The sequence below is a fragment of the Sphaerodactylus townsendi genome, linkage group LG04 (assembly GCF_021028975.2).
Source record: "Sphaerodactylus townsendi isolate TG3544 linkage group LG04, MPM_Stown_v2.3, whole genome shotgun sequence".
In the NCBI taxonomy this organism is placed as follows: Eukaryota; Metazoa; Chordata; class Lepidosauria; order Squamata; family Sphaerodactylidae; genus Sphaerodactylus; species Sphaerodactylus townsendi.
Genome location: NC_059428.1, coordinates 121,320,369 through 121,347,037, shown reverse-complemented (window position 1 = coordinate 121,347,037; position 26,669 = coordinate 121,320,369). Strand labels below are relative to the sequence as shown.

The following is a 26,669-nucleotide window of genomic DNA, read 5'->3' as shown; positions in this document are numbered from 1 at the left end:
AAAGCTGGCTATTCCACACGGTTAAACCATCAGCTGCACCCACCCACCCACCCACTGCCCCACTGCCTGTATGGCTGCTGGGGGGGGGGGGCTCCCCCACACTCCATGGGCAGATTCAAGATCTATATTGCTGTCTCCTTTCGTAAACCCCGGGGTGTCTTGGCATGGGCCAGTCCTTGGAAACCAGTCCAGTGGGGATGTTAGCTGGTTTGTGCACTATGCCAACACTTTCACACTGATCAAGAGGACACCCACTCTTCACTAGGTGCACTGCTTTGGCCAGGCAAGAAGTGGCATATGGGCAGGCACAGCGCCCTACCAGCTCTATCTAGATCTTGTCATGTCCCCTCCTCACTGCAGCCCAGTTCTGTGGTGCGAGGCCTTGGCCACCTAAGGCCCCTTCCGCACATGCAGAATAATGCACTTTCAAACCACTTTCCCAATTGTTTACAAGTGGATGTTGCTGTTCCACACAGTAAAATCCAACTGCCAAATGCATTGAAAGTGGATTGAAAGCACATTATTCTGCATGTGCGGAAGGAGCCGAAGTCCCACAGTCAATGACATAATTTCTCAAGAAGGAAACTCCTCTTTTCAATAGCAGAAATCTAGTCAAATCTAGCCTGTATTCCACACACCCACCTCACCCCCCAATCACAATCCCTGTCACAAACCCCAGAGATTTCAACAGAACAAGTTGATGAAACTTTTAGGTACTTGACACTAGATCACCTGCTACATAAACTTAGCTTATTCGCTTTTTAAACACCCCCTGCTATATTCCTGAAAGCCATGTTGATGCCTTGGATAATGGGCCTGATCTAGTCAAAGCCATGTATGTAGGTCAGCCATGTAAAAAAAACCCTGCAGAATGTTGAACTTTGACCCGGTCATATCTGCAGTAAATCGATGACACACTGGATCAGTCCCATAAAAACTAAGAGAGCAATCCTAAACTGGTTTAATCAGAAGTAAGCCCATGGTTATTCAATGGTGCTTCCTCCCAGGCAAACAGTCTTAGCATTGCTGCTCAAAGCTTAAGCTCTTTCCCCACTTTAAGTATGATTTTGATGTTAGTCTTCTGAGACCTAAAGTGCTTCCTCTGGTTGCCTCTATAGGTCATGTTTGTTCCTGTGGATTTTAGGTTCTCCAGTCAACTTGCACCCTAACTCTGGGTGCAAGGGACACCCTGTGAAGATCTATAGAAGACAGGCCCTTCCCGTCAATGGGGTGCGAATGGCATCCTTTTCAACATTTTCCCCTGAGGCTCAAGTAATCTGGGAGGGAGATCACAGATTCAGACCTTTGGGAGGGGAAAGGTGGCTCACCCGGTCTATTTCAACCATCACCAAAAGTTTACCGCGGGACGCCAAAGAGCCAACGAAGAACAGATTGAAACGCCATTGTTTGAAGTGCGCTTTCGAGGTGGGATTTCGAAAAACTCTGGAGTAATTCTCTTCCTTTCCTCTATGGGCCGATGCAGATTCCTGCCCACCCAATAGGATCCGCAGCAGCGCGGGAGAGAGAAACTTCTTATCTTGAGAAATTAATGTTCTACTTGAAGGATTGGAAGATATCAAGACTTCTTTGTCTTTCTGCTCCAGGTACTGCTGTTTTTAATTTATTTATTTATTTCGGGGGGGGCGGTTTGACTCATGACTGGGTACATTTTATTTTAGAGGTTTAAAGGAGGATGGGGATTGAAGCAGGGGGAAATATAGTGACATGGGGTGGGGGTCTGGAAAGGCTTCTCTTCTTCTCCCCCCCCTCTCCCCCGCTCTCCCTCTCCCTTTGATTAATAGATCCATGTGGCTAACGGCCTGACATATGGTGTGCGAAGCAGCTTGAGACGCTTCCTTAGGCATCCCCTACGGCCATTAACATATTAGAAGCTTCTGTGCAGTCACACAGTAAGACTTCATCTCGAGCCCAGCGCGGAAAGGCGGCAGCCCGGAGCTGCTGGATGCAGGCCTTCAATAATGCATCACGCGAGCCCTGCTCGCGGGGAGCTGTCCTTGGTGCTGACGGCTCAAGCGCAACCGGCTCCCTGGCTCAAGACAACAAAGAGCCACCAAGGTTTCTTAAACTGGAGGAAATGGAGCGTGCCTTGGCGGGAGTCTCTCTCTCTCTCTCTCTCTCTCTCTCTCTCTCTCTCTCTCTCTCTCTCTCTCTCTCTCCCCCCCCCCCATATACATATATGTAGGTCAGGCATGTAGGTATATATGCGCGCACGCACCTTCCACACATGGCCTCTATGACCGTCCCTATTGTCCAAACGGCACCAACATTTAAAGGATGAGGAACAGAAAAGGGGAGACCAGCGACCCTGTTAAAAAAAGGAGGAGGAACCTATCAAACGAGTCTGCATGGATTGCTGGATCTGGGATAGAAATCCACAATAAAGGGGGATATTTTTAAAACCTCCTGAGAAATCAAAATAGGGGTGTGTGTGTGTGTGTGTGTGTGTGTGTGTGTGTGTGTGTGTGTGTGTGTGTGTGTGTGTGTGTGTGTGTGTGTGTGTGTGTGTAATTGGCCTGACATAGACACACACAAACGCATACAATATACATACTAACACACACACAATACACACGTTGTGTTATGCATTTCATTTATCTATTTATTCAGCACCTTTTTATGCCGCCTCTCTAGGAAACAGCCCGAGATGACTCACAAAATAAAACATTACACAGACCATTCAAAGTTTTTAATGACAACCCAGCATTACAGATCCAGATAGCAAAGTTTCAAACTGAAAGCACACTACAACTAAGAGACCCCTTCATACAAACATACCTGACTTTTGTTAAATATGTAGCTGGATGATCTAGGGCTGTTTAGATGTATTTGTGAAAATGCAAGTATAAATTTGTTTTGTCTCCAAAACTATTTGTATCTCTTTGGATGCTGTCCACCATTGTATCTCTTTGGATGCTGTCCACATTTTAAAAAAATGCAAACCACCTACCTTCCAAACTAATAAAAGCTCACTAAAGTAAGTACCACTGGATCAACTGGGATCTTGGTCAGTATATTCCCCAGCCATATTCTTACAGGTTTACTGCCAGAAGCCAGATCAAAAGGTTCAGGGATCAGCGATTTGGTGCCCCCTCTCAGCCTTCCTAAGACTGCTTGTTTCGGATTCTGCAGGAAGGGAAATCAAAATATTGCAGCATCTGTAGAAAGTACCTACACCACCATATACATAAAACAATAAGCTCCTACAACAGAAAAAAGTGGGACCAGAAAGTAGCCACAACTTTGTCCTTGTTTTTTTATATGATATGGTCAATATATTGGGGAAGGGTGGGGGCGAAACATCATGAATGTTCTGAGAGTTGTTCTATACCTGTGTGTCCATTCACCTGCATGGCCAATAGTTCTAAAGTTTGATACAGTGCGATCCTGAGCAGAATTACTCTGTAGCAACTCTGAATAGAATCACGCTGTTAATTACTTCCCACACCCACACACCATACTCAGATATATACTCCCAGGTTTTCCCAGCGCCTCCTTCCGTCCATTTCTCTCTCTGCCTGTATGACCCAAGGCTCCCAAGGAAAGCTGTCCCTGTTTCCCTGCCAGTCGCGTCAGCACATCCAAGAATTCTGCTGTCCCTTTAAGGCCCGCCAGGACCCACCCGCTAACTGCAGATTCGATGCCCTTTCAGGATTTCTATCTACCTAGCTATCCGCCTGTCCTTAAACCTCCCGGAGGACAAGAGAGGAAGAAACTTCTAGAAAGTTCGGGAACGACTAGGAAACATCGGAGCTGGGGTGGACTGGGGAGAAGGAGCCAACTGTCCACGTGACGTCAAGTAGGCCATGGTGGAATAAAGACCATTCGCCTTGTTCCGAGGCGGAGCTGTCCACCTCCTTGGTGCTGAACTAGTTGTGGGAGAAGAGAAGGGGGTCTTCATACAAACGCCGACCTCTCCAGGTCCTCTTCTACGATTTCCGGGCTCTCCTGTTAATAAAGAGCCCCCCCCCACACACACACACACACACACGCACCTTGGGTGTCATTTTCTTTGGGCACTATTTCACCCTGGTCTGACTCAGGACAGGAGGTAAGTCAGCCCTTCCCTTTCGAAGCAATGCCGGCCTATCTCTCATTCCCAGAGCGGAGGGCGTCTGTTCCGCTTTGCTTTCTCTCCGCTTTCACTGCGCTCAGTTGATATCTGTTCATTCACTTCCGGTGGGAGAAGGGGGGGGTGAAGATCCTCCAGCAGAGATGCAGTCATCCCGGTCCATCGATGGTTGCCAAATCGTTTTCGTTGGCAATGCTCCTGTGCTTTCCTTTGAAGTAGGTGCGTGTGAAGAGGGTGGTTCTTCTTTTTTGAAAGAGCGCATTCTTGCCGTTATCAGAGGCATAAGGGCACTATTGGGGGGGGGAGAAGTTGGCAGCTCGATTCCCCTATATCTTTGCTACTGAACTCTATTAAAACGTCAAGGAAAGTGCATTTTCTCCATTAGAAACTAATCACGTGTCATGTGTTTTTTTGGGGGGTGGGGGTTACGCAAAATAATGATCTGTCTTCTGTTACAATAAAGGGTAATGCTCTGTCTTCGGTTGCAACCGAAAGGTGAGAAGGCCTCGCAGCGGCTATTGGTCCAAATACAGACAGAACCTCCACAGTCAAAGGCACCCTATCTCTGAAAGCCATATGTCCAGGATATGCAACTCAGGAAGCCTTTGCGCCCTGTTGCTGGGCTTGTCGGTGGCGTTTCTGCAGGCGCTGTTTGGATCCTGGAGCAGATGGTAGATTTCGCCTCCCCCTGTAGGTCCTCGGTGTGCCTTCTGCAGTACCCAGTTTAGAGCTCAAGACATGGCAGCTCCGCTCTCCAGTGAAATCGACTGAAGCCAAGTGAGAAGGGGGGGGTGTAGACGGGTGTGCAGCTGTATTCGAACTCGAGGGCGCTTCGCGGGTCCCAACCGTAAACAAACGAGAACGCCGCCATTCCCATTTCTGCGGGCATCCCTCCTGTGACGTTCTCATTGGCACGATCCATGCCCCTCCTCACCCATTCCCTTGCCTCGCCTGCCGCCCCGGCGGATTTCAGAGGATGCTCGTACCAAGGAAGGGATCGCTTCTCAGACTTTCTCAGGAGCAAACCCGGCTCTATCAGCCCGGCCAGCGCGAGCTTGGACCTGGTCTCAGGCAGTCCTAGCCATTCCGGGGGCGCCGGATTCCAGCTTCGAGCAGACTCCCGTGAAAAGTGCGGGTGTGGCTGGGGGCGAGTGAGGCTGGGGGCTTGGGTCCGGTCCAGCCCGTCGCTTTGTCAGACAAAACCGACTCCCCCCTCCAAGTCCAAATCCATCCGCTTCGACCGGTCTCCGCGCAGAGAGACATGTTGACTTTCATGGGGGGGAAAACAAACAAACCGCGCATCCGATTCGGAACCGGCTTGTCCCGAATTCAAGTCTCCATTCTCGGGCAGCCGCAGTCCCGCACCTCCCCAAGCGAGCCACAAGCCCGTTCGACCGTGTCCCCGTGGCTCCCTCTCAAGTCCCAGGCCTGCCTTCATAAAGTCACCCAACTGAAAGCGGAATTAACATAAATCATTAGTCGTTCTTAGGATTTGCGCCCAAGGTCTGGCTGCCCGACCCCGTGGACGGCGCAGCTGCTGCTCCCGAGTCGGGAGCAGCCAAACGCCCTCCCCCCCGGGGGGGGGGAGTCTGTTCCTGCTTTCCTCGGCAGCCCCAAAAAGTCAACAAAAGCCATAAATACAGACCTCTTTCGCCCTCCTCGGCTGCGGCTGTTTTTCCCCCCGCTCCGGCTTCTCGATAAAGCTCGATAGCCGCCTGAAAATATTGCTTTTTATATCACCAAAGGGCGATTAATATTGCATTAACTGTATTTAACATCCCCCCCCCCTCTCTCTCTCTCGCTCGTTCTCTCGCCGGCTCGCCCTTAACCACGAGTAAGCTGAACGGAGTTAAGTTTCTGTTACTAAACACGGCGGAAGGGATCCGGGCGGGGAAGCGTGTTTGGGAGGGGGGGGGGGAGAGAGAGACGGTTGTCAGGAGAGGCACAAACAGCTGCAACTATCTGTATAAACAGGTTTGGCTTTTGTATTTTCCGAATGTTCGGGTCTGGCGCGCGGCGCGTTTGAAGTCAGGGAACGCCATGCTAATGGTCTATTTAAAGTAAGCCGGCTCCGTCTGGAGACATCCGAGTCTCTGCCTTCATTAAATGTTTATTGTCAACACGCTTCTGCGAGGAGGGGCTCATGGGAGGGGAAAAAAGGAGGAAAAGAGAGAGAGAGAGAGAGAGGGAGGCGAACCGAGTGGCTTGCCGCCGCTGGAGACCCGCAACATTTGCCACGTCCCGGTCCGGGGGCGGGGCAGAGGTTTATCCCAGGGGGAGGCCGGAAGTGTTCGTTTGGGAGAGAGTAGGAGGGTGACTTCTCAGTTGGGCTTGGTAGGGTGGGTGCTGTGGGGAATGGACGTCTCTCTTCGGCAGACTGCCAAATTCCACCACCACCACCACCCCTTCCCCTGCCGTCAAGAGATTCAGAAGAATTGTGGCTTCTGAATTTTGGCCTGCATGCTGAAATTCCAAAGCGTTCCTTTTTCTCAGGTAAGGGAAAGAAAGACTCCTGCACTGTCTTCCTGCTCCTGCTCCTCTTCTTAGAACATAAGAACTAGCCTGCTGGATCAGACCAGAGTCCATCTAGTCCAGCACTCTGCTACTCACAGTGGCCAACCAGGTGCCTTTGGGAGCTCACATGCAGGATGTGAAAGCAATGGCCTGCTGCTGCTGCTGCTCCTGAGCACCTGGTCTGCTAAGGCATTTGCAATCTGAGATAAAGGAGGATCAAGATTGGTAGCCATAGATCGACTTCTCCTCCATAAACCTGTCCAAGCCCTTTTTAAAGTTATCCAGGTTAGTGGCCATCACCACCTCCTGTGGCAGCATATTCCAAACACCAATCACACGTTGCGTGAAGAAGTGTTTCCTTTTATTAGTCCTAATTCTTCTCCCCAGCATTTTCAATGAATGCCCCCTGGTTCTAGTATTGTGAGAAAGAGAGAAAAATGTATCTCTGTCAACATTTTCTATCCCATGCATAATTTTATACACTTCAATCATATCCCCCCTCAGACGTCTCCTCTCCAAACTAAAGAGTCCCAAACGCTGCAGCCTCTCCTCATAAGGAAGGTGCTCCAATCCTTCAATCATCCTCCTTGCCCTTCTCTGCACTTTTTCTATCTCTTCGATATCCTTTTTTGAGATGTAGCGACCAAGTGCCATCGCACCATGGCTTTATATAAGGGCATGACAATCCTTGCAGTTTTATTATCAACTCCTTTCCTAATGATCCCCAGCATAGAGTTTGCCTTTTTCACAGCTGCCATGCATTGAGTTGACACTCCCATGGAACTATCAACTAAGACGGCCACAGCACGTTTGGATTTTTTTGCCCCTATGTGCATCACTTTGCATTTTGCTACATTGAACTGCATTTGCCACTACTACTACTACTACTACTACTACTACTACTACTACTACTACTACTACTACTACTACTTCTTCTTCTTCTTCTTCTTCTTCTTCTTCTTCTTCTTCTTCTTCTTCTTCTTCTTCTTCTTCTTCTTCTTCTTCTTCTTCTTCTTCTTCTTCTTCTTCTTCTTCTTCCCCTAGCAGTGTTCAGTTCAGCTGGGATAAGCTGCAGATGCAGGGCCAAGAAGAAGTTGCAAATGGTGTTTGTTTTGCCTAGCCAGCAGCCCTCCTTAAACTTCCGAGAAAGATGGTACTTGGGACTCCCATTTTGAAAAGAACAGGTTGCATATTCATGGTGCAGATAATTGTGTGAACCGACTCCCTGGTGGGGGGGAGGGGGTTAAGGAAGTTGCCTTTTGTTTGATTGGCCTTCTCTTCGTATCACACGTTACAGAGCACTAGAAAGACTTTAAGACTCAATAAATTTTGTCCTGATACCGACAGAAACCTGTGCACGTAAGTCCAGCTGGCTGCTTACTGTCCGTGTGGAGCGTGATAGGCGGTCACACGTTCCCACGTGCAAGCACCACTTGGCGCTCATCGGACCAGCATGTGCGAACCAGTCCCTGAACTGGAAAAAAACAAAGGCCTCTAAACCGCAGCCCCACACTCCCTGCCCCCAATTCACTAGTCTACACAACCCGCCCCTAAGTATGACTCTATGTATGCATCACTGTCCCCACCGACTTTCTTCAGTTACGCTTCTAGGCTTACGGAGTTTTTGGGGGGAGGGGGGTCGATTTGTCCTGGATACTCGAAACTGTGCCTTAGCACCAAATCCATGGAGGTTTGGCTGCGATAAAGCAGTGGAGTGTACTTTGCACAGGCTCAGAGACTGGATGGGTGGGTGTTATCTATTCCAGTCTGTGACACTGAAAAATACCTCAGGGCTTTCCCGAATTTTGATAAGCCTCGACTCAATTACTTTAGAGACCGTTTAGAATTCAGATATATTATAGGAAGGCAGGCTGCCATGCGGAGTAGCCAGGTCGGAAGCTTGGGAGTGTTTTCATTGGCAGGAAGCCCCTCTGATGCCCATAGAATTGAATCCCCTGGGGAAGGTGCTCAGGATTGCTGGCGGAAGGGAAGCTGGGCTGAGAGGATCCAAGGCGTGGGTGGGTTCTCCTGGGTCCGACAGGACAAGAATCAGGCCGGATTGCTCCGTTCAGGGGTATGCTGGAAAACGTAATGAACAACGACAAATTGAAGAAACAGCCAATGGGGCTGCCAGGAGGCCACACAGAGGAATGTCAACCCAAACCAGCCAAATCGCGGGTCAGTTAAAATTAAAGCTTGAATTTCAACCGGAGAGTTAAGCGTCTGTTTATATCTTCGCCAATAAAACAGTGCATTTCACTTTGGCCGGGTCGTACCCATTTCGATAGAAACTATGGTGTGCAACCAACCCTGGGGCTTGTTATTCCGGACTGGCCACGTTTTCTAAAGGGGGCGGGGCTAGGGAGAGACAACGCCTGCCAGATGGCACCCTTGAACCACACAAGGAATTAAGTCAGGCCTCATTTCAACCAAGGTGGAGGGTTTAGCCCCAGAAGAAGAAGGGTTTGGATTTATATCCTGCCTTTTTCTGCTATAAGGAGACTCAAGGAGGCTTACAAACTCCTTTCCCTTCCTCGCCCCTCAACATATTCCTTATGGGACAAGTGGGACTGAGAGAGTTCTGAGAGAACTGTGACTAGTCCAAGGTCACTCAGCAGGCTTCATGTGTAGGAGCTGGAAACAAACCTGGTTCACCAGACAGGAGTTCATTACTCATGTGGAGAAATGGGGACGCAAGCCAGGGTCTCCATACTAGAGTCCACCTGCTCTTGACCACTATACCAGGTGAAAACCCTAGGGCTGTGAACGTGTCACCTAATCCCAGAGCGCTTGGAGCATGTGCAGAGTTGCATTTCAATAGCGGCAGCAGCAGTTCAGGCACCGGGCGGACACGGGAAGGTTTGCTTAGGCAGCAGGCTGGGAGCACCAAGTGAAACCGGGAGGTCGGGTGCGCTGCGTTGGGTGAGTGGGGGGGATTGGGGAATGGGGGTTGGGGGGATAGGACGGGCTGGTCTCTGTACCTCTTGCGGCCGGGCTCTGCACCGAATCTAGCCTCCTGGTTTTGCTCCGGGAAATTTCCTTGGGCCTTAAAAAGGGCCCTGCTTGGTTCTCTCTGTCGATGTACCTATTGATACAATAGACGGCATGAAGCTATTAAGGCCCGGGGTGCCAGGAAAAGTATGGATCACGGCTCTCTTCCCCTCCCGCCAGGAAAGAAACCTGCTTCAATAGATTCCTTCCGCCCTGTTGAAAAATCTCCTGATCTTCCAACACCCCCTACGTTCATCTTTCGAAGCCGAGAGATAGGTTAGAGGGCAGGCTTCAAGGGGGAGAGAAAGGAAGGGGGGTCAACAGAAAGCACAGGAATGAAAGCTCAGCGCAGAGTTACATCGAGGGTAGACAGACAGAGAGCCCTCTAAATTCATGTCTGTTGGGTTTTGCTGCCCAGAGAAGTGGACAACATGCTGATTAAGAGGGCAAACATGTCAGAGTTTTATTAGGGAATTGCAATTGGATTAGGAAAAGAGGAGGAGGAGGAGGAAGAGGAGGAGGAGGAGTTGTTTGGATTTAGGATTTATACTCCCCCTTTTTCTCCTGTAAGGAGATTCGTGGCTTACAAGCTCCTTTCCCTTCCTCTGCCCACAACAGACACCTTGTGAGGTAGGTGGGGCTGAGAGAGTTCTGAAGAACTGTGACTCGCCCAAGGTCACCCAGCAGGAATGTAGGAGTGTGGAAAGCAAATTTGGTTCACCAAATAAGCCTCTGCCGCTCAGGTGGAGGAGTGGGGAATCAAACCCAGTTCTCCAGATTAGAACACAAGAAACGTGAAAATAGCATGCTGCTATCTTGGCTTCCTTGGAAAAGTCTCTGGCATTAACTTCCCAGAAGAAGCAGGGATATTAGACCCCAGACTATCAGTCCAAGGACAGACAAGAGGTGTCCCGAAAGGAAGGAGGGGTCACTAGTCTTTTCAGCCCCCTCTAGCTGACCATTTGCCCGCCCCCTGCTGGGTCTTCTCCTTAGTTCTTTTGCCCATTAGACATTGCCACATCCAACAAGATCAAGGGAAAGATAAGTTAGCTAAGCAGTCTGGAAGCGTGTGCGGGTGGGGAGGGCTCTCCTCTTCCTTCTTGCTGGGTCTCTTGAAGTCTGCAAAGGAAACAAAATGTTCTCACGCTCCCGGAACCAGTCCCTCCCAAACTCCTCAGCAGTAGCTGAAAGAAGCCACCCAGACAGGCGACTCAACCCCATCCCCACGTGTGGGGGCGTGTGGGAGAGGAAGAAAAAGAATCCGTCTGGTCGGGCTGTGGAAACAAGGGTGCAGTTTGCAGCTTGGATCCAGTGACCCACTTGCTTGGGGCGGAAGACCTTGGGAGCTCCGGTGAGGAGTGGGAAGCGCCCACCCTGCGTCCCACCCTGCGTCCCACCCTGTTTGCGCCCTGCGCTCAGTGCTCGGATCAAGCGCTCAAGGGAGTTCCTTTCCCAGCTGCGAAGGCTCAGCGGCGAAGCTTCCTCAGCCGCGGATCGACCACCTGGAAAAGACCCAACGGAAAAGCGGAAGGATCCAGCCAAGTTCAGCCAAGCTCCGGCTTCTATATGTGGCTGTTCCGCCCCCCTGGCCTCCCATCTTCGGCCCTTACCCCCAAAGAAGAAGAACAACGGTTGGATTTATATTCTCCCTTTCTCTCCTGTAAGGCCTCTCAAAGGGCTTCTTTCCCTTCCCCCCCTCACAACAAACACCCTGTGAGGTAGGTGGGGCTGAGAGAGCTCCGAAGAACTGTGACTAGCCCAAGGTCACCCAGCTGGCGTGTGTTGGAGTGCACAAGCTAATCTAATTCACCATTAAACTTCCACAGCTCAAGTGGCAGAGCCAGGAATCGAACCCAGTTCTACAAATTAGAGCGAACACCCCCCCCCCCCAATACACTCATACACAGAGGCCTTGCGAATCTCTCTCCAACCTGGACTTAACCCAAATGCCTATCCAGAGGTGGGTCTTTCCCACGTCCTTATTAAATAAAAAATGAAAATACTTGAGGGAAGTGGGAGAAGGAAGGCAAAGGGCCTTGCGCCGCCTCCCATCAAGCCGCCTCGACGACAATTACTAAAGTTTTTAATTAGCCTCTTGTTATAATTCATTTTATTAATTTTCCAAATCTCAGCGCATGAATTATGCAGCGGGCGGCCGTGTAATTGTGTTTGCAGCAAGTCTTGGGGAGCCCACGTGATTGGCGCCAGACAGCCTCTGCCTCGCCTGGCTCCAAGCCCGACACGGCCCGAGTTCGGGTCCGGGCGCCGGATGGAGCACAGGGTGGGGGAGGGACGCCAGCGCTAATATTTTATCAACCTTTAAATCGCAGATTAATTAATTGTCCTCAGTCGCTCGTCTCGCAGGTGGGATCCAGTTCCCACGGGCAGGGCTGCTTGGGGAGAAAATCAAGTGTGGATTCTCTGAGATTTTATATATATAATCTCAGAGAATATATATATATATAAATAAAAGCAGGTAAACAAAACGATGGCTGGGGAGGGGTTGCTATAGAAAGGGGATTCTAACAAATAATCAAAGGGATTTGGAATCGTCTGGGGGGACCAGCGGAATATCAGGGGCCCCATGAGAGACAGCGGAATGCGATCCACGAAAATAATTACCTTCGAGGGGTGGGCAGGACTGGTGGAAAGTGAATCCACCCCACAAATTCTCTGCTGGAGAAGAGGGGAGGGGAGGGGAGGGGGTGGACTTGTTGAAGTAGGACCGAATGAAGCTGGAGAGCACAGGCGAGGGTGGGGGTGGGAAATCGATACCAGCCCTGCAGTTGGGTGTCAATTATTCATTTATGAAGGTCTAATCTGAGTTGAAAGCGATTTCTGAACAAGTGTTCAACAGGAATTCCACAAGTCAGGGCTAGGGTGGTGAGGAAGGTTGGAAGAATGGAGGTGGAGGGGGGGGGACTTATAGATATCGGATCCGGAGCTTGGATCCCTCCCAGAGCCTAGGGGTCCAGAAAGAGTGGCCTGGACTGGAACTCGTGCATGGACCGGCTGCAAATGACTCCTATGCAAGTAAGAAGAAGGAGGAGGAGGAGGAGGAGGAGGAGGAGGAGGAGGAGGAGGAGGAGGAGGAGGAGGAGGAGGAGGAGGAGAGATTCAATGGAGCTTACAAACTCCTTCACTTCCTCTTCCCACAACAATCACCTTGTGAGGCAGGTGGGACTGAGAGAGTTCAGAGAGAGAGCTGTGGCTGGCCCAAGGTCACCCAGCAGGCTGCATGTGAAAGAAGCGGGAGACAAATCCGGTTCACCAGAGAAGAGTCCACCACTCATTTGAAGGAGTGGGGAATCAAACCTGGTTCTCCAGGTTAGAGTCTACCTGCTCTGAGCCACTACCCCTTGCTGGCTCTCTGGAATAGCGAGTTCCCCACCCCCACCCCCCTTATTGCTCCAGCGGGTTGTGTCTTCTCTGGAACAGGTTTGCTCCCGAGTCAATGGGACTCAATCCCATTGCTTAGAATCGCTGGTTTGAACGCTCGTTTAGGGAGGCCGAACGGAAGCATCAGTTTGGTTGGAAAATATGAAGCATCCCTTTAATCCCTTTAAGGCAAGGGGGAAAGTACAGAGTTGGGTTTAGAAAAGAAAAGGACCGCCTTTTCAATGAAGAACTGAAGGCAAAAGCAGCCAAATCCAAAACCAAGCAGTTGGAAAGTCCCGTGGCTTTCAGTTAAGTTCAGCGTTGGAGTTTCCGGCCTAGGAGTCAATGGGGCCAGGGGGATGCACCGCTTTGGCTGGAGGATGCCCCAAGAGTTGCCCTCTCTTTATAAAAAGGGTTCATTTATAAGCCGTTGCAAATATGCAGTGCGGAATCCACTGTGCCTTTCTGGCTCCCCCGTGTTAAGATCCCGTTGATCCGAATTTATCATTGCTCCAGTCCTCTGTAGATCGGCATATCCTACATGATATCAAACGATTCGTGACTGTTTCGCCTCGTTTCGGAGTCCCCTGAACATCCGGAAACCTGGAAGAGGCGCTTGTCAGCTCTGTTGCCGTTTACAGCACAGTTATCATAACCGCATTTGTTCTGATCTCCATATTATCTGCACAGCGGACTGGAAAAGGGACCCAGCCGTGTTTTTAGGTCTGGATTCTCGCGTGGATTCTCACGAAAAATAAAACATGACTTGATGCTCATTTTATTTGGTTGCTCCTGATTCTCTCCCCCCCCCCAAAAAAAATAATACCTGGCAGAACTTATATATGTATAATATTGTTTTTTCTTTTAGAAATGCATTTATTTATTTTTTAAAATCTCCGATGACAGTTCTAGTTCATGACAAAAGAAACGAATCTTGTTTCAGTGGAAGAAATCTACCTTTGGCAGAAAACAAAAATAGCTTTTGAGTTTTCCTTTCCGCACGCCAAAGGCGCAGTGAATTTCACATTAGACTTTACAGATAAACTTAAACGGATTTGGCTACAAGAGGGAGACATAATCACAGAGAAAATGATCCCAATTCTGAACTATCTGTCTGTCAGATCCCCATTAGCTTCAATTTTAAAATTATTGTGGTGTGTTTTGCTTGTTAATTTTTTTTAAACCTAGTTCAAATTAATGGCGATTTGCAGTCCAGTCCTGAATACTCCGAAGTAAATCCCGTTGACTGCAATCCGCCCGAGTTTTGCTCCACAATATCAGGTATCTAGGAATAACTCGGATGGAAGTCAATGGGGCTTGTTTCCGAGTTCACACGCATAAGAGTTTGCTGTCCCGCATGACTCCTTTCAGCTGGATCAGGGCCACTGAGCACTTGAACCTACCATTCTATACACAACATAAGGAGCCGTCTCTTTTTTTCAGATTTATGAACCCCAAAATAATAATTTTAAAACAACGAATCGTCTTTTTGTCTCATCTATTCAGGCTTGGTTGTTTAGGGTTTTTTTTTTTTTTTTTACAAAGGCGAAACCCTATCAGCAAACTTTTTTTTTCCTTTTGGTTCACAAATTCTGATTTTCTGCCCTTATACCTGAATAAACGTCAAGAAACACACGCAGCTAATATATAGTTCATTTTATTCAGAGCATCCATTTTCACATAAGATCTATCTTATCGTCAGGATTTCTGAATTTTCGCAGAAAAATACAACTCTCGATTTGTTAAAAATTTTTGGTAGACTCTTTGTCTTGGTTTCTGTCTAAGGACTCGATGCCAGGGTGGTTGTTTTTTTAGAGGTCGTGTGTCAGAAATTTAAAAAATAGAAAGAATGCACCTTGTAATAAAAGAAATAATAAGTATTAATAATACTTTCTGTTTTGTTTTCCAGGTTTGTTTTATTTGTAGGTGTGCTGGGACACATCTCCCTGTTGTATATTTTGGCGTACAGAAATATTTCTGAAGGATTTTTTTTTAAATAAAAGAAAATAAATAAATAAAGAAGACCGAAAACCGAGGAGAAAGCTCAGCAAACATACATGGAACAGGTAGCTAATTCAGTGACACGTGGTTTAACTCCTACCCATCTTTGCCCTTTCTGTGCATTAAAGAAAATATTTACAAACATCTTTCTTCATTTCCCCCCCCCCCTTGTTTTGCTCGCTTCGCCTTTTAAAAAAATCTAAATACACTCAATGTGACAAGAACGTTTTCGTGTGTGCGTCTGTGGGTATGTGAGTCTCCGTATGTGACTTCGGTGAAAAAAAAACAGGCAGTCCAGACCGTGTGAAATCACATCCATCATTCAAAAAAAAAAAAAAACCCAACAACACCCACCCCCACAAAAATTGCTGGAAACTAGTCTAAGTTTATTTTTTTTTCCTTTTAGTGCTCAGTTTCGAATGCATAGAAACGTTTGCTCTGCAAACAATGATACACTGGAAGTGTGTATTGGGGGGGGGGGAGATTCCTTCGACAGGCGTGATAAATTATTAAATCAAAATAAATAAATAAATAAATAAATAAATAAATAAATAAATAAATAAATAAATAAATAAATAAAATGCAGCCTCCCGAGACCTGATCTCTGAATCTTCCTATGCCATTTCAGGGTATGCATGCATAATCTCAGCTCCTCCCCCTTTACCACCCCTCCCAAATTTCCTCGATAAAAAAGAAAAGTCCTTTTTGTTTTTTTAAAGAAATGCTTTTGGAGATGAAAGCGTTCTCTGCAGACGTCTAGAATGCTCTCCCGCTCTTATTTCTCTCTTCCCCACCCCCCTCCGCCGCCTTCCTTTCCTGGTACACCTTCCCCAGTCTCCTTCCGGTTCTGAATTATTATTTCCCATTTCTAACCCGAGACCTCAATATCACTCCCCGAAGTCCAGCTCCCCTTTTCCGGCGTGGGAAACTGGATCAGTGCAAATTCCTTGGTCCCCAACACTTTGTCCCTTGGGCATTTATTATTTAGCAGAACTTATTTCTCCTTCTGTTGACATGCAAACCCACTCCAAGACCTTCTAAACCACCAGGGAAGAGGGTCATTCTTGCAACCTCTGGGACACACAGTCTTCCAAGGGAAGAAACCTTCTTGGAAAACACAGCGCTACAGCATCTCTAGCCCTGCCGGCGGAACTAAGAGGACGTTACAGTGTCCAGAACCAGAACAAAAACCTGTGGGGTCTTTTTGCCTCCAAAGATTTCCACGCAGATAAAAGGGAGGGGAGGTGTAAAATGAAGGGGAGAAGGAAAGACAGAACTTTTAAAAATCCCGTTCATTTTCAATTAAGATCTCCTCTCCCCCGTACTGAACTCTTCGGGTCAGGAAGGTGGGGGTGGCTGTAACTTTTCTGGAGACGCCCCTCCCCAAACCTGGCCAAATCGGAGTTCCTAAGTCAAGCGTCAAGTTCTCTGTCTCTTCCACCCCCTCTCGCCCTCCCCTCCTTCCAACACATAAGTCCCATTCGCAAAGCCTCGCATGAAAAAAAAACCATTCAAAAACTAAAGATTGGGAGCAGGGGGAAATGGGGAAACCAAACCGGAACCAAATTAACTCAATGCAAGAAGGGGGAGGGGGAGAGAAGTCCCAAAGAGAGAGCGGGTAGGGAGAGAGAGAAAACCGACCCCCCCCTCCCCAGCCCAGTCTGACTTCCTGACCTCCTCTCCGGACGATTTTTTTTTGGGGGGGGGGGACAATAACGCGCCTGGGAGGGCTCCTACGTTTGTCTGCAGTACTTCTGGGTCAACGTGTCTGGGTGTGTGTTTGTGTCTCCGCCGAAAGTCCTCCCGGCTGTCCGAAGGGCTCGGCCTCGAGAAGTGAATTCCCACCCCCCTCCCTCCCCAAAAAGCCCGCTCCACTTTAGTTCTGTTTTTTACACGGGGCGCCCAAGTGAAGCGGACTCCCGGTGGCGCCTTTCCGCCCAGTTCCTGGGACACGTTTTCGGTTCCATCCGTTGTCCTTGGTCCCCAAAGCCAGATCTATCTATATATATATATATCTGTATATATATATAATATCCCCCTCCCCAAGAAGAGTCTCCAGTCCCAAAGAAAGAGCAGTCCGTCGGCTGAGCGCAAAGTGCGCCTCCCTCCACCGCAGCGTCCCCCCCTCACGTCCGCCCCGTCCGCCTTCCAAAAAGCCCAAGTCTGCCCGATCTGCGAGGGCGTCCGGGGGGGGGGGCGCGCCAAAGGGGGTCCAAAGGGGGGGCGCCCTGCTCCGGGAGCGCGCTTCTTTGCGCGGCGCTCAGTACGTGGCGGAGAACTTCATGCGCTTCTGCTTCTGTCTCTGGTTGCAAAACCAGACGCGCACCACGTTTTTTTTGAGGTCCAGTTTCTCGGCGATGGCGGCGATCTTCTCGGAGGAGGGCCGCGGCTGGACGGCGAAGTAGGCCTCGAGGGAGCGCTTCTCGGGCGCGGCGATGGAAGTCCGCTTGCGCTTCTTCTCGCCGCCGTTGAAGAGGTCGGGCTTGTTCATTTTCTCGCGCTGCGCGCCCTCGGCCTCCTCCAGCCACGCCTGCAGGATGGGCTTGAGGGCGATCATGTTGTTGTGCGACAGCGTGAGCGACTCGAAGCGGCAGATGGTGCTCTGGCTCAGCGAGCCCACGCCGGGGATCTTGAGGTTGGCCAGCGCCGAGCCCACGTCGGCCTGGGTCACCCCCAGCTTGATGCGCCGCTGCTTGAAGCGCTCGGCGAAGGCCTCCAGCTCCCGCGGGTCCGTGTCCGAGTCGCAGATGGAGGCCAGGCCCGCCGCGCCCACAGCCGCCGCCGCTGCCGCCGCCGCCTGCCCCGCCGCGCCCCCGTGGTGCGCCACCAGCCCCGGGTGCGGCAGCCCCGACGGCATGTTCATGGCCGCCGCCGCCGCCGGGTGCGCCAAGGGGCCCAGGCTGTGCATGTGCGAGTGCGGGTGGGCCGACGTGGAGATCAGGCCCCCGCCTCCGCCGCCTCCGCCGCCTCCTCCTCCGCCGCCCCCGCCGTCGTGCCCCCCGCCGCCGGTCATGAGCGTCAGCGAGGGCGAGGTGATGTGCTCTAGCAGGTCGCCGGGCTCCATCGCCTGGTGGTGGTGGTGATGGTGGTGGTGATGATGGTGGCCCAGCGGCACGGTGGAGTTGGACGTGCACGGCACGCTGTTCATGGTGTGATAGGTGGCGTCCGGCTTGAACGGGTGGCTCTTGCTCTGCGACACGGCGATGTCCACCGCCGCCAGCGCCTCGGCCCGCGCCAGCAGCGTCTCGTCCAGGCTGGCGAAGATGTTGCCCTGCAGCTGCTGGCGACACAAACGGGGTGGCCGGGAAGGAAGGAAGGAAGGAAGGAAGGAAGGAAGGAAGGAAGGAAGGAAGGAAGGAAGGAAGGAAGGAAGGAAGGAAGGAAGGAAGGAAGGAAGGAAGGAAGGAAGGAAGGAAGGAAGGAAGGAAGGAAGGAAGGAAGGAAGGAAGGAAGGAAGGAAGGAAGGAAGGAAGGAACATTGAAGCATTTGAGCATGCGGAAAGTGGGGCCACAGAAGACAGAGGAAAGACAGGAAGAAAAGGGAAGAAAGAACAAGTGGGAAGTGAAGGTAAAAAGTAGGGCCATGATCGAATGAAACAGTATAAGAGATGGAGAAGATTGACAGACACCCCCCCCCCATCCAGAAGAACAGAGTAGGGGTCAATAAAAGGGGGAAGGGAAGAAAAGAATAGAAGGGGGAAGGAGGGGAAGGATGGCGACCGGCCCAAGCAGGGAGACCAGGGGAAGCCGGGAGGGTGAAGGCGAGAAGGGCGGCGGGGAAAGAAAGCGAGAGGCGGTGAAGGTGGAAGAAAGAGACGAGATCAAAGAGGGGGAAGAAGTTGAGCGATGGGGGGGGGGGGGAGGGAGCACAGCGGGGAAAAACGGAGGGACAACCAGAGAAGAAACGGAGAGATGGGAAGATCCGGGGAAGAAGGGGCGGCAGGGGGGAGAGGGAGACGGCGGGGAGGGAAAGAGCCCAGTGGTTAGAAAGCGGGAACGCGAAGAAGTTTTTCCTGGCGAGCGGGGAGGGGGGGGGGGGCTGGCCTGCCAAGACAGAGAGAGAGAGAGAGAGAGAGAGAGAGAGAGGCAGCCGGGGCGGCGCTGGGGGCTCCAGTCCAGGGCGCGCCAAAGCGCGCGCTCCCCCGGCCACCCACTCCACGACTCCTTTGGGAAGAGGTCGAGTTTCCCCCGGACCTGGGGAAGTGACCCGGGAGCTGTCGACGGAGGGGGGGATAGACGGGGAGGGGAAGCCGGCGACCCCATCCCGCCTGGAAGGGCTCGGGGAGAAAGAAACACATCCAAGCAGCCGAGGCGTCCGGGTGCTAGACGGAGGCACCCCGGGCGCCTGAGAGAAAGGAAGCCACGGGAGCGGGGGAAGGGGGGGGCAGCAGCCGAGAAGGTGGCTGGGTGGGTGGCAGGGCTGGCGGCGGGACCCTTACCGGCGGCGTCGGGAGGCAGGCTCTCCGGATGGCTTCGGAGCTGGAGTGCAGCGACGGATACTTGTGCTCGGGCAGGGTGGGGTGCATGGCGAAGTGGGGCTGCTTGCTGTTCATGGACATCATCTTGGCGGCGGGGCGGAAGGCGACGCGCGCCCCAAAAAATCGACGGAGGCGAAAAAAAGAAGGGGGGGGGAGAAAGGACTCCACTGGAGGAGCCGCACCGGGCGCGGAGGGATGAGCGAGGGGCTCTGCTAGCGCCGGAGCCGGGCGAGGAGGCGGCGGCTGGCGCTCGGAGCTCCCCGGGAGCGCGCCCGCCCGAGCCTCCCTGCAAGCCCGGCCGCCTGGCTGCCTCCTCTGGCTGCTCTACCCCACGGCTAGCAGGAGATGCGCTCTGCCTCCACCTGCGCCCTACATCCCGTGGCTCCCGACCGGCTCTCCCTCTCGCGAGAACTTGCCACTCGGCTTTTGACAGACGGGCCGCGGCTCCCCCCCTCCTCCTTCCTCCCCTCCCCCCTCCCTCCTCCTCCTCCTCCCTCTCCCTCTCCCCTCCGCCCGCACGGGTCGCGGCTTCCTGCTCACGTCGGAGGAGAAGCGGAGAGGTTGAGCTCGGGCTCGGGGACAAAGGCCAAGACGGCTGCGGGGACACCTGGAGCTGCGACACGTGTGCCGCTGTGGCACGGGCAGATAGGTTGGGGGGCGCACGGAGAGGTTGGGGGCGCGGACGGGCGGGTGGGGGGGCGAGAATCGAGGCGCGAGGCGGCAACGGTCGCGCGTGGGATCTGTTAGGGCGTTAGTATTGTCCAAGGTTTTTCACGGCAGGAATCACTGGGGTGTTGTGGGGTTTCCGGACTGTACCGCCGTGTTCCAGTAGCATCTTCTGCTGGCGTTTCGCCTGCATCTGTGGCTGGCATCTTCAGAGGTTAGGGCCATCGCATGCATGCGCCAGGAGAGGAGCCACGCCGCTCCAACCCGTGGTGAGAGGTCAGTGCATGAGCCATGGGTCAGCGCCACTGTCTCGTTGCTTTTCGCCCGCAGATCGGGGCGCCTGGGAAGCGTTGGGGCGTCATTGCGGTTCATAAAGCTCAGTCGTTTGCTACAAGCTCTTATTAAATGGTGGCTTGTATCGTATATTAGTCTGAGTGGCGCTGGCGTTTTTCATGTCTGAAAGACCGGCATGCTCAGCCTGACCCGAGCCGTCGTAGCCCGGTCCGGCCCGCGCTCCTAGGACGCTGGTGGATCCCCAGCGGTAGATCTCGGAGGAAGCGCTCGGATTTGAAACCGCCCGATTTCCACCGCCGGCCGCAGCCCCGCCACCCGGTCCGTGGAAACCGGTGGGATTTGCTTCCCAGCATTTAGGACGGAGCCGTTTATTCTCCCTTTGAGGGCCGCAGAAATCAACGGGATTTCCTTCTTCGAAAGAAACGCGGTTCGACCCAAATCAGCTCCAGGTTCTCCGGGTGACGGAACGGGGCTGGAGGTTTCCATTTTTGTTCTGGCTTAAAACGTGGTTGGTTTTTTCCCCCATTTCTTTTCCCCAATGGCTACGCCTTTCAGCTCCAAGCAGGCTCAAAGAACCTGTGCATGCTGTCAAAGGAGCCGGTGTGAACCCAACTGAGTCCTTCGCCACGCACAGAAACACCCTGGAGAGGTTGCCATGGTTTGCTCCAACCCTGGGGTCAGTCAACCTTAGCCTGCCCCCCAACAGGCGCTCCAAGCGCTGCAAAAGCCGACCCCAAAACCTTGAAGACTCTCTGAGCATAAACATGGCTTGGTCAGCCGATGGGGAAATGCATGATTGAAGGCCAAACTCTGCTCAGGCTGGACATCCGAGCCAAGCGTGTCTGGGCGGGAGTACATAGGTCCGGCTGCTAAAGGGATGGGTGGGGTGGGGATGGGGGGCTTTGGCTAATCTTAAAAGAAGAAGAAGAGTTGGATTTATATCCCCCCCTTCTCTCCTGTAAGGAGACTCAAAGGGGCTTACAAACTCCTTTCCCTTCCCCCTTCACCACAAACACCCTGTGAGGTGGGGCTGAGAGAGCTCGGAAGAATTGTGACTAGACCAAGGCCACCCAGCTGGCAAGTGTGGGAGTGCACAGGCTAATCTAGTTCCCCAGATAAGCCTCCACAGCTCAAGTGGCAGAGCCGGAATTGAGGCTGTCAGTGTAAGGGCTTTGGGCAACCGGGTTTAGCCTAGCACATTTCCTTACAAAAATGTGAGAATGAACAGGACTGGCCCCTAAACATGGCTTAGGACCTCGTTTTCTGTTTCAGCGACCGGCTTCGACCCTTTATAGAAATTTGATGTAGGAAAGATTTGTTTTATGTACTCTGACCATGCACCTGTGATGGAGATTCCTACTGTCCCCATTGTATGGAAGGGAAACTGAGGCCGAGCGATGAATCTCTCCGGCTGGTTCCCAGGGCTGCGGGTGGGATCCAAGTCTTTGTAGTGCTGTTACGCCGGAATTCCAGTTTTCGCATCCAAATCTAAATCTCAGGCGAAGAAGGGTGCAGAGGATGGCTGGCTGGTTGGACTTGGGCGGACTTCTTAGCTGCTCATCCCAATATTTGACCAAGGCCTTGCTGGATGGGAATCCCAAGGGGATGCGATTCTTAGACGTGTTCTGCTCTGCCCCTCCCTCTTTCTTGCCTCCCACCGGGATCTGTAATACTAGCATGAAGTAGTATATATATATATAGTATAGTATAGTATAGTATAGTATAGTATAGTATAGTATAGTATAGTATAGTATAGTATAGATAAAATAATTTGGGAGGTGTCGGGTCAGGTGATGCAGCGATACTGGGAAAGAGAAGTTGAATAGGGCCCCGACAACCCCGCAGTGAGCAGACCCGGAAATGTGTGTACACGCGCGCCACCAAAACCCACATTATCCCTTTTGCCTCTGTTCCTCCCGCAGCCGGCGCTCATTAATTTCCGTCTCTCTCCTTGAATGCCTCCCGTGGGGTTCTTGTATTCAAATGCATCTCGGTGGAGCATGTCCTGGGAACGAAAACAGACGGATCCGTGGTGGGTGAGGGGCGGGAAGAGGGCCCGGCCTTATTTATCTTGCTAATTCTGTATGATTGCTAATGATTGTTTCTTATTAAAGAGTCCTGGTCGCTTCTGCCTGGAGCTGTCTCGTGTTTATCTCTCGCTCTCGCTCTCCCCCCCCCCTCTTAAAAATATACAAATGATGTCTCTGATCGATTGTCCACATTTTGCGCAAAGGGTCTTGAAGCTCACTATCGGAGAGCGATGCTTGGATCTGCCCTGGGAGAGATCTGCAGAACTCGCTTGCTGCATGCACTTAACCGAGGGTAGCTAGGCCCTTTTTTACGCTCATCCACTCATCCACAAGGGCAAAGCAAAGAAGACAGTTGGATTTATACCCCCCTTTCTCTCCTGTAAGGAGACTCAAAGGGGCTTATAAACTTCTTTCCCTCCCTCCCCCACAACAAACACCCTGGAGAAGGTGGGGCTGAGAGAGCTCAGACGAACTGTGACAAGCCAAAGGTCACCCAGTTGGCATGTATTGAAATGCACAAGCTAGTCTAGTTCGCCAGATTTGCCTCCACCATTTAAGTGGCAGAGCTGGGAATGAAACCCAGTTCTCCAGATTAGAGTGCACCTACTCTTAACCACTACACCACACTGGCTCTGAAGGCTTTGAAGTTGAACACCACCTCACTGGCTTCTTTGTTTTCAGGACTCCAGAAGGCGGGCTCAGATCCCTTTCACCTACAATGCTGGTCTGTCTTCATCCCAACGTTCCTGATCCATGGGATCCAAACATTGCCCAGCTTTATTTCCCAGGTAGAAACGGTGCTTCCAGCTACAGTCCTCCAGATCCATTCCTGGGATGCAGCCCCATTGAATAACATGGGGCTTTCTTTGGAGTAGCCCTGTTTACGATTGCTTGCTCTGCTTCCTACCTATAGTGACAGCTTCTGACTGGGTCGTTGGAAGATGGCCAGCTCTGGACGTAAAGCCTACAAAATTCTGGCACCTCTTTTAAGAAGTCCCAAAGCCAGTCTTTCTTGAGACCCATGAAATGGAGCGGACAGCTTTGGGACATTAATTAATACTTTAATTAATTAATTAATACACCATTAATACTTTCCTTAGAAATACACAAAGCTGAATTTTAGTTACTCCATCTACTTTATTTTGTTCACTGCATGAACTGGTTCTGCTTGTGGCTGATACAATACGGTGCGTTCAGTCCTAAACAGTTACTATTAAGTGGGGATCATTCCTATTCGGTTGGGGAAATTACAGGTTACTTAGAGTTAACTTTTCCTTTCTGTTGGGAAAATCACATGTTGCTTTGAGTTAACTTTTTCCCTCATCAAAACCAACTGAAGGTGGGGAGTGGTAGCAGCAAAGACTCCCTTAATTCCCCCATCCCCAAATAAAAGCGACATTTAGAGTTACTCAGTATCATGAATGGGCATCCACATTCAGTGGGGGGGGGGAGGGCCAGTGCGGTGTAGTAGAGAGCAGGCCGACTAGAGCAGGGGTCTGCAACCTGCGGCTCTCCAGATGTAATGGACAGACCCCTGGACTAGAGGCACCTAGAGTTCAGTTCGTATCTCCTACTTAACCTTCTCTCTCAGATTAGCCTGCCAACCACACTGGTGTTGCTCTGAAGATAAAATGAAAGAAGGGAGAACTGGGTGACCCTTCCTATATTTCCTAGCGGAAGGGCAGCAGAGGTAGTCATGACACAGTAAATATATTTAGGAGACACGGTGAATAAAACTTCCTGAGAAGGCGAGCTCAAAAGGTTCAAAGCGTGAGCTTTTTTCAGGACATTTCACTGTTGGACAGCTCCCCCCATATCAGGTCTGCCGCTCAAAGGTCATTGGTGCCAATTGTATGTAAAGGGAAGTTGCAAAATCTGATCACATGATATCTTCCATCCCTATTGGCTTAAGTTGAGGCTAAATACTTATTTACACAGTACTCTTCTTCTGACATATTTTTATAGTCTTACAGAAGCTGGTCGAATAACCCGAATGGCGTTAACTGATTTTGCTATCAGGGTAAGACAGAAACACTTATATCAGGGGTCTTCTGATAAATTGCAAACACCCCCACCGCCGTTTCCAGATTTGGCTATTTATTTCACCTTCCTAGCGGATGCCAGCTGAAATGGAAGCATGGACCAAGAGACAAGGGATGGGCACATAGATGTAAAGAGTTGGGACCGACGTTTGTTCGGAGCTCTGTTTCCAAGTCAGCTGAAATAAAAAAGCGTCTTCACACTCACAAAAGTGGATGGGATGTTGGGTCTGGAAAGGGTCATAGGATTGTTTCCCATCAGAACCTATCACCACCTAGTTCATACCCAGTCCCAGAGATCAGAACCCTTCAACCCTTAAAGTTATGGTGCAAGAAAGGTTGGGCGGGCGCCTCCTTCATTATTTCATGCAGATACGCAGCTAGGTAGTATTACAGTCCTGTTCTTAACCATAAATCACAGAGTCTCAAACTGTGATAGTTATTACAGATTGGAATTCCTGACTGTGTTTCCAGAAGCGACTGGGGTGTGTGTGTGCTAGGGTGGTCCAAGCTTGTTTGGGGATGGAGCAGCCCCCCTTATTTTTCAGTTAGCCTGACAGCACCCAACATTGAGCACACTTAGTATTGAAACCAAGCTTTGGACAACTGAACAGAGGAAGCAGATCACTCCGATTCTAGGATGTAGGTTCTGGGGTGGCCCAACTCTGGGGGTACAGAGCTTTGTGGAGGAATCAATATTTGTGGATGAATTGGAGAAGAAGCAACTAGGAACTATCAAGAGTGTACTGGAAGCCATCTTCAGACTGACCCTTCATTACTGGGAATCAGACACCCCTGCCATTGTTTTCAGAGATGGAGAGGTGGACTATGAACTTTCCAGATGCCAGGTCACGGTGTTCACTTGGGGGAGCAGGTCCACAGGAGCATACTCATTCCAGTACACCTGATCCCTCTCTCTGCTCAGCCTTTTAACATCCCTCACCCCACTGGTCCCCACAACACACATCCCAGAACGCAAACCACTTTTCCCTCTGGGAATATGGTGCCTGAATTAGGCCTTAGGTGATCTAGTTGAATACTCACAGTCTATCTCCACTGGTCCTTCTCCTGTGCTAGGGAATGATGGTGGCCATAGATACGGCAGTCTAGAGACACCATCAGGACCAAAGCATTTGCCACATAACAGATATAAGACCAGAGAAGGAATCCAATTGTTCCCCTCCAGTTGTCTCCTCCTACAATATTTAAGAAAGGAGCGGGCACTCCTGTATCCCACAAAACTTCCAATCTGGAAAAAAAAACTTTAGTATCCAACACAGCTAAACAAACACAGGTCTGGCCATATTACAGGATGAAAATAACTATATCTCATCTCTCTTTTTTTTTAAAAAAAGAAGAGTTTGGATTTATACCCCACTTTTCTCAACCTTAAGGAGTCTCAAAGTGGTTTACAGATTCCTTCCCTTCTCCTTCCACAACAGACACCTTGTGAGGTAGGTGGGGTAGAGTTCGGAGAGAACTGTGACTGGCCCAGCAGGCTTCATATACAGGAGAGTAAGAACAAATCCAGTTCACCAGATAAGAATCTTCTGCTCATATGGAAGAGTGGGGAATCCAATCAGTTCTCCAGATTAGAGTTCACCTGCTTTTAGCCATTATACTATGCTGGGTCTTTTACAGGATCCTTGCCCCCAGCAGGGTTATTCTAAAATGAGAGAAGTTTAATTCTTGTCAGGCAGTCAACCTATGCTCTAGAGATCCTCAGTCTCCAACACTTTGAAAACACCTGGGCAGAGACTTCTCCGCCCAGTTGTCTCTGACATTTCCAGAACAGGGAAAACACCCAGAGGTCATCCTTGGGAACACCCCACTCATTTGAAGTGAACACTTGCTGGGAATGCACAACTTGTATCAAAATGTCCTTGCTGAAGAGTACTTCGAATGAGGCCCAGTTCTTTCAACCCAACTTGCCTCTTGGTTCTAAACAAGTGAGAGAGATCCACAGGGTTGATTCCCCACCCTTGAAGTCAGGGTAAAACTGTGCTATAGAATGAGGCCCTTCATAGCCTCTACTGGCTTTGGAAAACAGCTAATACAAGATTTTAGCAATCTTGCACTTCTTGCCAAAAACATCTGCAAGGGAGCTTGACTGACTTTGAAGTCTGAGGGGTCAGGGCTGTGTCCTACTTTCCAATCAGCTACTATCCAATGAACCTTTGTACAAGAA

General features: G+C 50.8%; 1 protein-coding gene and 1 long non-coding RNA gene across 3 annotated transcripts in view; one reads left to right on the top strand and one right to left on the bottom strand.

Annotated features, from left to right (window-relative positions):
* The window catches only part of LOC125430842, a 234,366-nt gene extending 218,678 nt beyond the window's left edge, over positions 1–15,688 (top strand). For both annotated transcript variants that reach the window (XR_007244227.1, XR_007244228.1), the window contains 2 exons: positions 1,484–1,604; positions 14,883–15,688. This is a non-coding gene — a long non-coding RNA (uncharacterized LOC125430842). The remainder of the gene's footprint in view (positions 1–1,483; positions 1,605–14,882) is intronic.
* Positions 15,689–17,107: 1,419 nt separating this feature from the next.
* Positions 17,108–19,827, bottom strand: POU4F1 (POU class 4 homeobox 1). The gene is made up of 2 exons (XM_048493108.1): positions 19,414–19,827; positions 17,108–18,254 (listed from the first exon to the last, which is right to left on the bottom strand). Exons 1-2 carry the CDS (start codon positions 19,534–19,536, stop codon positions 17,235–17,237), a joined length of 1,143 nt encoding a protein of 380 aa, XP_048349065.1. The 5' UTR covers positions 19,537–19,827; the 3' UTR covers positions 17,108–17,234.
* Positions 19,828–26,669: the final 6,842 nt, after the last annotated feature.